General features: G+C 46.5%; 1 protein-coding gene across 1 annotated transcript in view; it reads right to left on the bottom strand.

Annotated features, from left to right (window-relative positions):
• Positions 1 to 13822, bottom strand: part of GALNT2 (polypeptide N-acetylgalactosaminyltransferase 2) — a 171052-nt gene that overhangs the window by 60517 nt on the left and 96713 nt on the right. Inside the window, exon 3 of the mRNA XM_040968047.1 lies at positions 1951 to 2104. Coding sequence (XP_040823981.1) covers positions 1951 to 2104 — 154 coding nt within the window. The remainder of the gene's footprint in view (positions 1 to 1950; positions 2105 to 13822) is intronic.

Here is a 13822-nt window from a genome sequence, read left to right as displayed (position 1 = left end):
ACTAAATTCTGCTAGACTTCACTCCCCTGAGGTTGGACCAGCCTGTTAAGAGTTACACATGCCTGCCCTTTCTGATATTAATCATCGGGAAAGACAGTAATATCCCAGGTGCCTTAGTCTCCTCTCTGTGAAAAGGTGACAACAAATGTGAGAACTCTGAGCGAGTCTCTGAGGAGCATATGGTACAGGTGGTCAGCCGGGGGAAGGAAGGCAACGAGGACAGACACACCCAAGAACTCCTAAAGAAAGGGAGGGACCCCTCTCCTGAGAAATGCACCCAAGATCACACACCCGGCTGCAGCTTAAGACTTGCACAGAGACCCCACAGCTCACACACGCCTCCACGGGGTCTCTGGCTTCCAGGTTAGCAACCTCTATTTCAGATCTGGTATCTAATTCTTAACCAAGCTGACCATTACCAGACGAGCAGCCAACGGACGGAGCAGAGCTGCTTTTGAAGAAGATATTAAAGGATGTTATGAAACAGCAAGCAAAGACAAGCTTTTGGGAGTGAATCTGGAAACATGATGAGAATTTTAGTATTATGGACCTCACATATGTGTAGGTGTGATTACACGTATGATTATTTTAAAGTCACATACATACTTTTTCTTCTTCTCCCAGAGAGCTCTGAAACAACCTATTTCAAAGGCACTAGCTGCTCCGAGGGAACAGTTCAGTGGAACCGAGACAGAGCTGTAACAAATGGAGCCCCTGGCAGCTGATGGCACCTACACTGCTGATAAAGCTCCCAGGGTGCAGCAAGGAAGAGACACAGCCTCCTCCACCACACACTGTAACTTACACAGCAAGCTGAGCGTTGGTGTGTGTGGACATGCAGTTTTGTTGGCTTCTTCTCTCTCTCATCTTCCATCAACCCCTGCAACACAGCAGTGAGCGCAACCCCGGAAGGCCTTCAAGGGGTTAGGACATACTGGATGCTTATCTCTTTCCTAGACATCCCAGCACACACCCAGCCTGCTCAGGGACTGTACTGACCTGCCCCCTCTCCTTGGCGTCATGACAGCACTGGCACTAGATAGCAGGCCCAACCTCACAGAGGGCTGCCCGTTCAAACAGAACCAGTCTTTTCCAAGTAGAAACCTACGGCATGGGCACAGAGTACAGCAAGTGGTGGATGTGAAATGCATGTTCCACCAATGGAGGAACTCTGAATGTGAAGCGTGGAATACAGGAAGACCATCCTGTGCCCAGGAGCAGAGCACAGCTGCTCTTAAAAGATGGCTCCTTATTTTCAAATAACCTGCATTAAGATTCATGTACGAAGAATTCCAATGTGAAGAACTTCCAAATTAAGGGTCTCACCTGGAAGGCTTAGAGTGAGAGGCTGAAAACAAGGATACCATACCAACTTCCTACCAAGTGGTGACCAAAGACTCTTAACTATCAGGCCTGGGAACCCCGTGAGCAGAGCCTAATAGTCCGGGATGCCCTCCAGCCTAAAGCCTGACCATCAACAGAATAACAGCAATAACAGAGGGGGCAAGGGCAAGAGCCCGTCCCCTGGCATGGGGATGGGAAAGTGTCCTTCCTCCCTCCAGGGTCCTTCTATTCCACTTACCATCTACCCTCCTAAGTGAGAGGTTAATTTCCTTTCTCTAAGTCTCAAGGAAAGTGCCAACTTCAGCTATCACAACAAGCAGGAATATTTCTTACGTTTCTTCCATGGTTCTGAATAATAGAAAGTTTAACATTTCTGTGCCTGGATCTTAGAAATAACAAGTGGTCAGTAAATCAAAGGCACTGCAACTTCTTCTTTCATACCGCAGCCCTTGACCTTGGTGCGCATATTGCCTCAGAGCACCCAAACAACTAAATCCCATCTGGAAGGTCCTTCCACTACCCACTGCTGAAGTTCTATTGCCCACCTATCATTACAGCATGGTAGAGATACCACACAGGGACAGGAGGCCTGGGTGAGGTACTTACTGGTCATGCCGGGTGTCAGGGATGGCCCTGTCCATTCGCAGTTTGTCACTCTCCACTTGGTTGAACTTGTTGCGAGCATACGGGTCCTGCCCAGAACGGACCATTGTCCCTCCAACGTAAGCTTCCTGGTTGAAGTCTGGCCACCGTACTTTCCCTGCAAAGAGAAAAGTGTAAGGTTTGGGATGAGGTGAGAAAGGAGAGCAGAGGACTCATGCAGACTGCACTAAGTGTGCACCTGAGAAATACTGCCTGCCAGCCTTCCTGCGATGGCAGTTTCCATCCATGAGCCAGCTGATGACTGGTCTGAGAACCCAAGAGTGGATAGCTTAAGGTTCATGGTTTGTGGTATGGAAGTTAGACACCTGCAGCTCAGGGATCTGCCCAGGGAACCAAATCAAATGCTAGCATCATGCATGCTTCCTACTAAAGATGATCCCCTCTGCTTGTTCCTCTTCCCTAGGATCAGCGTGACTCCAAGAAGCCTCTCAGGTGAGGTGGGGAGAGGAGGTGTCAGTGAAACATAAGGTCACACCAGGCAAGCCCAAAATCAATGCTCATGCTGCTGGGGCCCAGAAAACCATCACACGAAGGGTGGCCCCTTGTGTGTTCATTATCCCAATCTGAACGACCTCAGAAAAGCAAGCAGTACAGACAGGTGCTGGTCTCCAAGGCTTCCCCCATCTACCAAAATCCCAGACCCTCCAGAACATGTCTGATTGCAATAAATCCCTTTCCTGGGCAGCTCGTCAGCCATGGGACACCAACAGACCCCGAAGGAAAGGAGACACATACCTAGGTGCTGGTTACTATTGTTCTCTGGGCCTCTTCTTCTTCCTTAAAACTGCCTCAAATTAAATTCTCTTTCCCTTATAAAGAGGGGTTACAGACTTCTCTTAAGAAAAAAGATGTATTTATTTTTATTTGAAAGCAGAACAACAGAGGGAAAAGAGAGAGAGAAACACAGAGAGAGAGAGATGTATTGGTTCACTCTCCAAATGGCCACAGTGGTCAAAGCTAAGCTGATCTGAAGCCAAGAGCCAGGAACTTCTTCCAGGTCTCCCACATGGGGTCAGGGCCCCCAGACTTGATCTGTCCTCTACTGAATTCCCAGATCACAAGCTAGACTAGAAGTGGAGCAGCTGAGACTTGAACTTGTGTCCAAATGGGATGCTGGCACCTCAGGCAGAGGTTTAATTTGCTATGCCGTGGCACCAAGCAAGGTTAAGTTTCACCAGGTCACTGGGGATTCACTTTTTGTCCCTATCCAGTTGCTGTGCCTTTTCCTCTGTGAATCTGTTTATCTCAGAAGACTTCAAGATGGGAGATTTTGAGGACAAAGGTCAAAGTCCTCTTCATCCCTCAGAGAACAGGACCTCAAAACACTTCTGGATAAAAGCTCCCTGAAGATTGTTCTTGCAGTTGTTCACATGCTGATACCACAGAGGAGGTGAGCCCTGTGGCTTCCAGAGGTGCCCCTAGTCCAAACATGCACGGCCAAGACCTCACATACAGGCCTTACCATTCACTTCCCAGGGGGAAAGGAACCCAAGGAAACCCGGACATGGCCACGCTGGCCTGGACTCACAGTCCAGGATGCCAAGCAGAAGGTTCTCTGAGAACACAACACTGAACCAGAGAGCTGCTCTACCAGGGACCTGGGGTGGGCGTGCTGGTGACAGGTGGGCATCTGGGTGACAGTCAACTACTGGATGGGGGTTAGCCTGGACAACAAGCAGCATCAGAGGAGAGAGCAGAGGTGTGCAGTTCAGACAGCAAACGAACGGTGAAGGGCAAGATGGACTGGGGAGTAAATGGAAAATTCCCCAATTTGTTATTAACCATTTGCCACATGCTACCTATACGATCTTAGACAAGCTCTTGGTTCTTTGAAACTGCATCTCATATGAAATAAATGTATTTTAGAAACAAAGAGGAGATGTTCTTCTGTTCCAGCTTCATAGTAGGTTACAGACGAAGACCCAGAGCAGAGGAGTGAGAACAGTCACCCCAGCCCTGTCTGCCTGGCTGGCTGAATAAAGCTTAGGACGTTCCAAGTGGTTGTTCGGTGTTACAGAAAAACACAGAAATGCATGACTGTTTAGAGAACAGGGGGGCACTGGGTTGAAGTTTGCCAAGGCCTTTCCACCAAAATAAGTGAGCAGAAACTTGAAACTTAAAGGGAGCTCACACGCAGCCATTTTGGAGGAACTGGGAGGAACACAGGGTGCTGCGGCACAATGGCAGGGACTGTGCACAAGCCTGTCCATTCAGGAGCCATCCCAGAGGCCAGTTTGCTAAGAAGAGTGTATGTGTGTCGGCAGGTAGTGGACAGTGAGAAGTGGTCAGAACTGGTAAGGCAGGGCTGCCCATGGCTATGCAGGACAGGTGGGTGTGGGGGCAGATAGCTTTTCTCTGGTGTGTTAAGATCAGCAGAATGGCTGTGTAGACACCATGGGTACCTGCATGCGGGCACTCTCACCTGAGTCTCCTGGCAATGTATGGAAAGGTGTGCGTTGCTTTCTCTATCTCAGAGATGAAGGAACTGGGCTTTGGTTACATGTGATTTGTTCAAGACTGTAGAGTTCATTTTCCATCTAAAAGCGCATCTGCTTCTTGTTGGGTCTGTCCTGTGAGGCCAAAACCACCATCTCATCACAGCTGGTTGCCATGGAAATGATGCTCAGGGTCATAGAGGTCCAGCGTGTGAAACAGGAAATGAACTCCAAAACCCCAGACCTAGCTATGGCTATGACAAGGACATAGCGGCCCCAATAAATATCAATCTATGGCAGCCAGCCACGGGGTCAGCATTTCCTTACCTTAAAATAAAATGCATCCAAAACTTTTTATTTTAGAAACATGCTTTCCATACAAAGGCAAACACCTGCTAATCCTCTGCTATCTCCACATCTTTCTGACTTTATCTCCTCATGCTTTCAGGGACAAGAAGAAACAAGGCACCCCCTGCATTGTGCTAGGTAGGAAGCAAAACTCCTCACCACCCTGACTGTATCCTTCAACCTTCAACACCTTCAGCCAAACCTATGCCAGCAGCACCCATGGCAGGAATCAAATGAATTGGTTGTAACTTATTGAACAGCCTGACATTGTTTGCCATACCCAGAAACAGTGAACGATGACAGGGAATCCCAGCAGAGCCCCATGCAAAGCTAGAGAAGAGGCTGTCCACCAGGAGATGGATCATCTTAAGTGATGCTGCTAGCACCCTTCTTGCTCCTCACTGGGCCTTCGGTGGGCAGGGAAGTCCTGGTCCTCTAGACGGCCAAGTCTCCCTGCAAGGAGAGAGGTGGCTGTGCCAAGACCTCTGTAATCCCCTACCCACTCACATTTCCTTTGCGCCAGCAGGTCCTAACCTCCTTTCTAGGAAAAGCCATGATTATAGCAGAAGATTCTGCAAGGTTCCTGATGCCAACCAATTGTGGGGCAAGTCAGATGCAAACCATGGGTGTATTCTAGATGCGGATTATGTGCCAGACATCATGCTCGTTCCTGCAGGCACAATCAGGAAAAACCAAGGCAGATGCCCTCCACTGCGAGTTCCAGGAGGTGGGCGGAGACAGAACGAGTGCACTAACAAATGTCATCATTGTTAGTCATTGAGCTAAGTGTTCTGAGGGTGAGTAACACAGCTCTGTGGAAGCATCTCACAAAAGGACCTCATCCAGATGAGGGGAGCGGGACAGGGATGGCTCCTAGTGGTGGAGCAGCACTCAAGTTGAGATCTGAACAATGAGCAGAGACTGGCAGAAGCTCTTTGAGACATCACCGAAATCTACTACTTCTTCAACACAGACTGTATGAATGCGTTCAGAGGCGCCCAGCAACACCCCTTCCTTCCACACAGAAGCGTCCTTCAACAGGACTCAGTGGCCTCACCTTGCCTTTGATCACCTCCCCAATGCACAAGGCTACTGTGCTACGGGTAGATAATTAATGGCATTTCTTTCATGAAAGAGCAGGAGCATGTCAAACCAGTACAAGGGCTTCCAGACACCTGTGACTAGGGCACACACACACACACACATACACCATGACCCAGATGTCACAGTGCAAACATGTATGCGCACACACACACACACACACACACACACACACCTGACATGAAAGTCTCACGATACTTTTGTTCACAATAGAGGATGAACAGATACATTCTCCTTTTACATGCACATGTGGCTCATGAAATTGACTTCACAATCTAATAATGGAGGGCGACCCATAATTTGAAAAACATTGAGCTAGAAGAACCATTGTAGAAATTGGTTATTGCTACGTTATACAGAATTGCTAGGTTTGGAGCCACCCTAGGAGTTACTGGAAGAAATAAAAAAGCAAAGAATAGGGTCTGCAAGAGGAGAACATATGCCCTAGCCTGACCTTGTGTGGAAAAGCAACCCACCTACACACACACTGACAATTCAACAAGTGGTCAGGGAGACAGACTGGAGGCGAACAGTCAAAACAACAGGAAAAACTCACACAATGTCTGACAATGTTAACTTTTGGAAAACAGAATATTTAGGGGCAGGGGTTTGGTTAGCAATTACATCAGCACTTGGGACACATATATCCCATAGCAGAGTGCTCGGTTTGAGTCCTGGCTCCTCTGCTTCCGATCCAGCTTCCTGTTGATGCATGCCCTGTGAGGCAGCACGTGATAGCTCCTGGTATTAGGCAGGAGGGCTGACTCCCCTAGGACCCCAGGCTGCTGTCCGCATCTACAGCATTTTCCTGGGGCTTGCCTCCTCACGCAGCTTATGCAGAAAGACCCAACCTAATCACACTTTGGCACAAATCTCACATCAGAAGGTCTGATAACTACTCAGTCCTCTAGCTAATAACTCAGTATTTCTATAGAATAGTTGATCCTAGGCTCTTAACCAATCCTTAGATGAACTTCTCGAAAGACACCCGGATAATCAGAGAATGCCTGCCTTGGGGTGTCTCGTTCAAATGAATATGTTTAAAGATTTATCTACTTGAAAGGCAGAGTTAGAGAAAGAGAGAGACTCTTCCATGCACTATTCACTCTCCAAATGGCTGCAACTGCCAGGGCTGGGCCAGTCTGAAACCAGGAATCTAGAACTTCATCTGGGTCTCCACTCTGGGTGTCAGGGCCCCAAACATTGTGACTACCTTCTGTTGCTTTCCCAGACATATAAGCAGGGAGTTGGATCAGAAATGGAGCAACTGGGACTTAAACCAAAGTTATTCAAATGGGATGCCAACAGCCCAGGCAGCAGTTTCATCTACTGTGCCACAATGTAAGCCTCCTCAAACGCATTTCAATTGAAAACTAACACTACATCTCCAAACAGCATCATATTCAAACAGACACACATACAATGTGTGTGTGTGCATAAAATGTGTGAAACAGGACTTTTAAAGATTCAACAACACAAAGCATATGGAGACCTAAGTTGCTAGGAGGCACACATCCAAATGTGGTCTCAAGATTAGAGAACTCTCAGATGTACAGAAGCCTGGGCTGATCAGGAGCTCTCAAGACAGGCTCCTGAGGGTGTGTGTGTGTGTGTGTGTGTGTGCTCTGATCAGGAGCTCTCAGGACAGGCTCCTGAGGGTGTGTGTTTGTGTGTGCTGATCAGGAGCTTTCAGGACAGGCTCCTGAGGGTGTGTGTGTGTGTGTATGTAGGGTAAGCATCTTCCATGGGCAGGAAATTGAGTCTCCTAGAATTCAGGCTGCTGCCCAGTGACAGCGACCAGGCTGCAGCCCTTCACTCAGACCCTCCCTGGGAAAGGCAGCTTAACTTACCATGAAGCTGCCCCATGCAAAACAGAGCCACTCTTCTGGGACAGCAGCCAAGGAAGGGAAACAGAACATAGTTGAAACCAAAGGACAGGCTGTCCGATTTATGTTAACCTCCTGGCTGATCTCAAACTGGGTGTAATTTTATTGTGCTTAGAAGGAAAAAAACCCTGATGTTCTGCCTCCAGAAGATCCTAATTCTACAGTGTGAAAGAAAAGATCAGAGCAAGGCCAGGTTTACAAACACAGAGATCCACCTCAATGACACAGGCATGCAAATTACGCGTTATCATCGGCCACTGGCGACCCAATAAGATGGAGAATTTTTTTCACAAATGTAAGGAATTCTACACAATTCAGAATGAATAATGGGAAAATAAAAGAAGCTCAAAGAAAAGATGAAAAATGATTTAAAGGAGATTCTGAGAAAACATCAGATATATTAGGAAAAACATTCTGTTTATTTAAAGTTACTGAAGCTATTGAAATAGCTTTTAAAAATGCATGGGATAGTCACAAGAGATAAAGTTCACAAAAGCCAATGTGCACTGTGAGGGCTTGGATCTTCACATATGACTTTTCAAGTCTCTTCTACATATTTTAAATAAAAAGTCTTCATTTTCCTCTGCATGTCACAATGTCTATTTTTAAAACAAATCTAGCTTCTTGTACATGGTCTCACCAATCTGTTGTTTCATCCCAAACATTGATTAAAAACAACCACGTGAATACACCACCCAGAAGGTGAAGGGACAGGAAGAGAAAGAGACAGCCTTCATCTACTAAGGCCTACTGCTAGGTAACCTCAGAAGAAACTCCACCCACTCCCGCAGGTTCCCCTGGGGAGTATGAACTTTGGAGTTTCTGTTTTCCACATTAGAAAAGGAAGACTCAGAGGCTACAACTTGTCCAATGTCACACAGCTACAAAGGGAAAGAATGTAACTCAAACTCAGGTCTCTTGTGACAAATGAGTGTTTCTGCCACTGTGCCTGGCAACCCACTTGGAGAAGCAGCAGGAAAGAACCCCAGGTGTGTGCTGTTGCCACCTGCCCAGCACCCTGGCCACCACAGCCTTTGTGCCCAAGGCTGTGCGCATGAGCATCTGAGAAGACACAGGAATGCTCTTTCGGCACATGTGTGACACTCTCTCCCCTTACAAACTTTTAACATCCAGCTGTGGCTCAGTGTCTACACTGGGAGGTCCGCTGCTTCCACAGGAACACAACACCAGAGTACTGGAGCCACCAGCCTAGCCTTCCTCATGCAACAACGAACAATGCCTCCCTGTAACTTCTGCTGTCTGCAGTCTCAGATGAAAAGCACCCCCTCCTCCAAAAGCAAAAGTAACAATAAACAAAACCCTCCAGGTTCTCTCCTGTGTATGACAGCCTTTGGACATCACGATCTCATTTCCCCTTCTAAGCTCTTCCGAAAAACATCCACGGTTGTTCCCAAGTGGTTCTCCTCACAGCATGAGTCGTCACACCAGCTGGACTAACTCTAAGTCCACTGGCATCTCTAAAACCCTGAGCTCAGAGTGGAACACATCAAGAGTGGGACAGCACCCCACAGAGCCCTGCATGGTGCCAGACTGGCTTTGCACAGTGCATTTCTACTAGTAATGATGAAGGTGATTCTATCTTAATAGCTCTGTCATACTTCTGGCTACTTATCTCAACCCTTGGTCTCTCTTTTTTTTTTTAACTGGAATGCCAGAGATGAGACATCTGCCTATCTGTCATTTGCTGATATCCACCCCCACATCCCTGCCCCAAACAGCTACCAGAGCTGGGGCTGGACCAGGCCAAAGCCAGCAGCCTGAATTCCATCCAGCCCTCCCAGGTGGATGGTGGAAACTCAAGTACTTGCATCATCATTTGCTGCTTCCCAGGCACATCAGCAAAGACCAGAACCAGAAAGAAGGCAGGTGGGACTTGAATCAGCACTCTACAATGCGATATGGGTGTCTCAAATAGTGTTTCAGTTGGTTGTGCCACAACATTTGCTCCTTTTAAAATTCTGGCTGGGGTGAAAGAAAATGGGTTTGTTGTAGAGAACAAAATTGAAATAAACATTAAAAAAAAATAAAGCCTTTAATCATATACATTGCAATTGACCCTGCAATTTCACTTTTGGGATTTATTTTGAGGAGCTAATTCTGGACATTTGGAGATTTATTCCTAGGAGTATTGGCTGGAAACACTCTTACATCCTACAAGCTGGGTTAAGTTCAATGGACTGATAGTAACAGACAGAGTTGGCATTAAAATCACACTAAGGTGCTTGTGCCGCCTCATGAGGCAGCACAGCCAACATGGCGCTGTGTTGGCAAAGATGCTACTGGTGCTGACAGCTGCAAGGACATGGCCTGTCTCAACCGGAAAAGCAGGGTAGGATGGTTTCTCCATGGGGTGGGAGAGAGACCCTGAAGGGTGAGCAGCACATGTGTGGAGGCACCTCTCAGTGAACCCCCTAATCCTTAGGAATGCTGGTCGCCCCATGAGAACTCTAGACAGTTGTGTAGGAATTCATACAAAAACTTAACTCTGTACATGCTACACAAGTCAGGAACTGTGGACAGGGGTGAGAAGCAGCAGGAGAGGGTTCTCAGTACCATGTTCCCTAGGCCTCACGTGTCCGGTGTTAATACACCTGAAAAAAATGCCAGGGAGGCCCCTCATCTCTGCATGGTGAGGAGCGCGCCTAGCAAAGACACACCCAGAACAGGTCTGGAGGAATATAGGGTGGGAGAGGAGCCATGGCTCTGTTGGGTGGAAGAGCTGCCTGTGAGAAATAGCTGTCTCATTTTTGTTCATCTGCATTTCCCAAGTTCTCCAAAATAAATACATTGCTTGCATGTTAAAACTTACTTCCCTAGACTCCCTGTGACAATACACAGCAAACAACTAGGTCCAGGGTCGTGTGGGCCTAGCCTCCCTTCAACTGACATACCCTTCAGTCCCACAGGATGCACCGCACAGGACATCTGGCTGACAGGTTGCAGGGGGAAATTCTGGCACAAGTGACAACACAGGTCAGCCTGCAGGACATGATGCCAGGAGAAGTACATCAGACACAAGGTGCAAATCTGTATAGTTCTGCTTCTAAGAGGTACCTAGAGTTGTCACATCTACAGACACAGGGATGGAGGCTCCCAGGGGCCTGGGGGAGAGTTCATGTTTAATGGCTACTGACTTCAGTCTGCTATATGAGAAGTTTTCAGAGCTGGACGATGGTGATGGTTGTACAACAATATGACTGCACTAACATCACTGAATCATACACGTAAAATGGCTAAAATGCCAACATTATGCTGCATTCTTCAGCTTTAAAAAAATGCATAAAGATAAAACGCATTCAATTCCCTAAAAATAAGAAAGGAGCAGAGGAGTTGTCCGTAGTGCCACAGCAAAGCTAAATAAACACCAGAGTAGATTTCATCTTTCCTCTAGCAGGTGGAAAGCAGAGAAACAATGTTTCCATAGGCTAGCTGGTGATTCATACCTTTTTACACACGTTACCATTCCCATTTCACCCATCTTTATATAAATATCAGCACCTTCTGGTTTGGGAAATCAACTGCCTGGGAAAAGGAGCAGCAAGACAAAGGAATAGGGGTAGGCAGGCAAGCTTGACCAGCTGAGGACAGCAGGGACATCAGAGGCAAGGCAGACTTCACAAGGACCCTCCTATCCAGCTGTCTTCCCACACACGTCCTCCCTGAACCTCATCCCTTTACAGAGGAGAACAACGAAGATATGATAACACTAAGATTTCACAGAGGCATAAAGGAGATCTGCTTTAAGAAGCCACGCATAGCCAAAGAATAAGAGAGGGTCCCAAACAAAGACCTCATCAATAGCTGCCCTCCAACATGGACCTCAACCTCCCCACCTCGGCTGACCCCGGCTGACCTCAGGTACTCAGCTGTCTTTCCAGCTGGCTGGACAGAGATGCAGAGGGACAGAGATGCAGAGGGACAACCACAGGGGGAGAGAGCTTATTTTTCAATCCAAGTAACTTTCTTCCCCACACTCTGGGTGAGAGGAGGGGAGATGCACCTCCATCAATCTTCCAAAACACGAGATAACAGACGCTCGTGATCTGAAGACAACACTTGGAAAACCAGTCCTCAAAGAAGGAAAAAAAAATCTGGGGGTGCCATCTGGAAAGCATGATGTTGATGTAGAGGCAAGGTCATGGATTTGAAGGGCAGGAGTTGCCTGTCAGCAGAGGCATGATTATTAAGTACCAGGGATAACATAGTAAAGAGGAAGACACAGCATCAACACAAGAAACCATCTCTGAGCTAGAAGGCATCACCATGTCACAGAAAGGGAAAATGATGCCCGAGTGCAAACAAACAGCCAGTGGCAGGGCTGAGCTTCAAGCTCCCTGCTCGGCTTCTTCGTTCCATGTCCTGATCCCTGGTTCCCAGCCGGGCATCCTTGTCTACCTCCCACGCCTCCTAGCTGGCTAGGACTGCCATTTGGATGGCATGCTTCACCCCATTTCCAGGGGTGCCCCAGAGGTAAAACACACTGGGACCACACATGAGTGAAAACAATCATCTGGGCTTATGTAGCCATGGCAACTCCAGTGATCTCCAGTTTGGGACCCCCACAAGAAAATCTGCTTGGGCACAAAAGTAAAGAGATGTTTTGTTTTCTTTATTCCTCAGAATAAATTATCGTAAGCATGATTTAAAACGTTTCAACAGATGTGTATCATATATAAGTGAATATTTTAATATATGCACTGGCAGAGGAGAATCTAAAAATATGCTCATATGGTTTTGGACCAGAAAGTTGAGAAGCATTGCTCTAGAACAGCACTGCTCTCTTAGATCGCACTCCTTCTGTCAACAGGTTTTGTGAGCATAAAAAATTCAGCCTCACGCTATATACTCCCACCCATCTGTCCACTAACACTGGATTTCCAACACGGAGAGAACACAGGAAGCTACTGAGGACCCTAGACAACTCACCAAGACACCAGAAACTGCCATGCCAGTGATTCACAGAGCTACTAAAGTCTAGCTATTGCCATCATGCTTGGGAAAAACACACTTTTTTTTTTAAAATCATGACACAACTTCTAATTTAAAAATCAAGCATGTACTGGCATTAGAAGAAAAAAGATTTCAATAAGGTGGGAAGGGGAATCCTTTGGGAAGGGCTCAGCACAGAAGCCTAGAGGCTAAAGTCCTACTTTGCACATGCCAGGATCCCATACGAGCAATGGTTCTAATTCTGGCGGCCCTGTTTCCCATCCAGCTCCCTGCTTGAGCTTTGGGAAAAGCAGCTAAGCTGTGTAATGGAGACTATCATATCCAGATGTGAGGATACAATGCAGTATGCATCTCTACTTCCAGATCAAAGATGGATTCCTAATGAAACTGCTAACTATATCTTGACAATAGAATGCTGGACCCTAACAAATTTAAAGGAGCAGAAATCATAAATATGTGATTTCAGATTAAGAAGGTAACTTCACAAAGATTAAAAACAACAACAACAAAATCCCCCAACATTGTAGGGATGAGACAAAGCATTTCTAAATAACACATCAGTCAAAGAAGAAATGTCAAGGGAAATTCTAAGAGCATTTTGTTTATGCAAATGAAAATTCCAACTTACTGTACTTATGGGACTCAAAGTAATACTTGAAAAGAAACAACATGGACAACATTTAGTTGAAAACAAGAGCTAAAATTAACATTAACAATATAAGCCACTGCCTTAAGAAATTAGAAAATTGGACAATCATATTTAAAGTAAAGTAGCTCATAATAACAAGAATTAGCACAGAATCAGTGTTAATGAAAACAGGAAACCAACAGAGAGAATCAACAAAAACAAAAATTAACTCTTTTTGAAAAGATAAATAAAACTGGGATTCCTCTAGCCAGACTACATAAAGAGAAAAGTCACTTCTTGTTAGCATGAGTCATGAAAGAAGGAACATAGATCCAAAGGCACTAAAATGTTAATAAAGGATTAATATGAATAACTGTCCCCACAAATTCAATACGCTAGATTATTCTGTCAAAACACACACAGGAAGAAACATTGGAATAGGCCTG

This window comes from Ochotona curzoniae, unplaced genomic scaffold, assembly GCF_017591425.1.
Source record: "Ochotona curzoniae isolate NIBS_2020 unplaced genomic scaffold, NIBS_Ocur_1.0 scaffold_4683, whole genome shotgun sequence".
Lineage (NCBI taxonomy): Eukaryota > Metazoa > Chordata > Mammalia > Lagomorpha > Ochotonidae > Ochotona > Ochotona curzoniae.
This window is presented reverse-complemented; position numbering and strand designations above follow the sequence as displayed.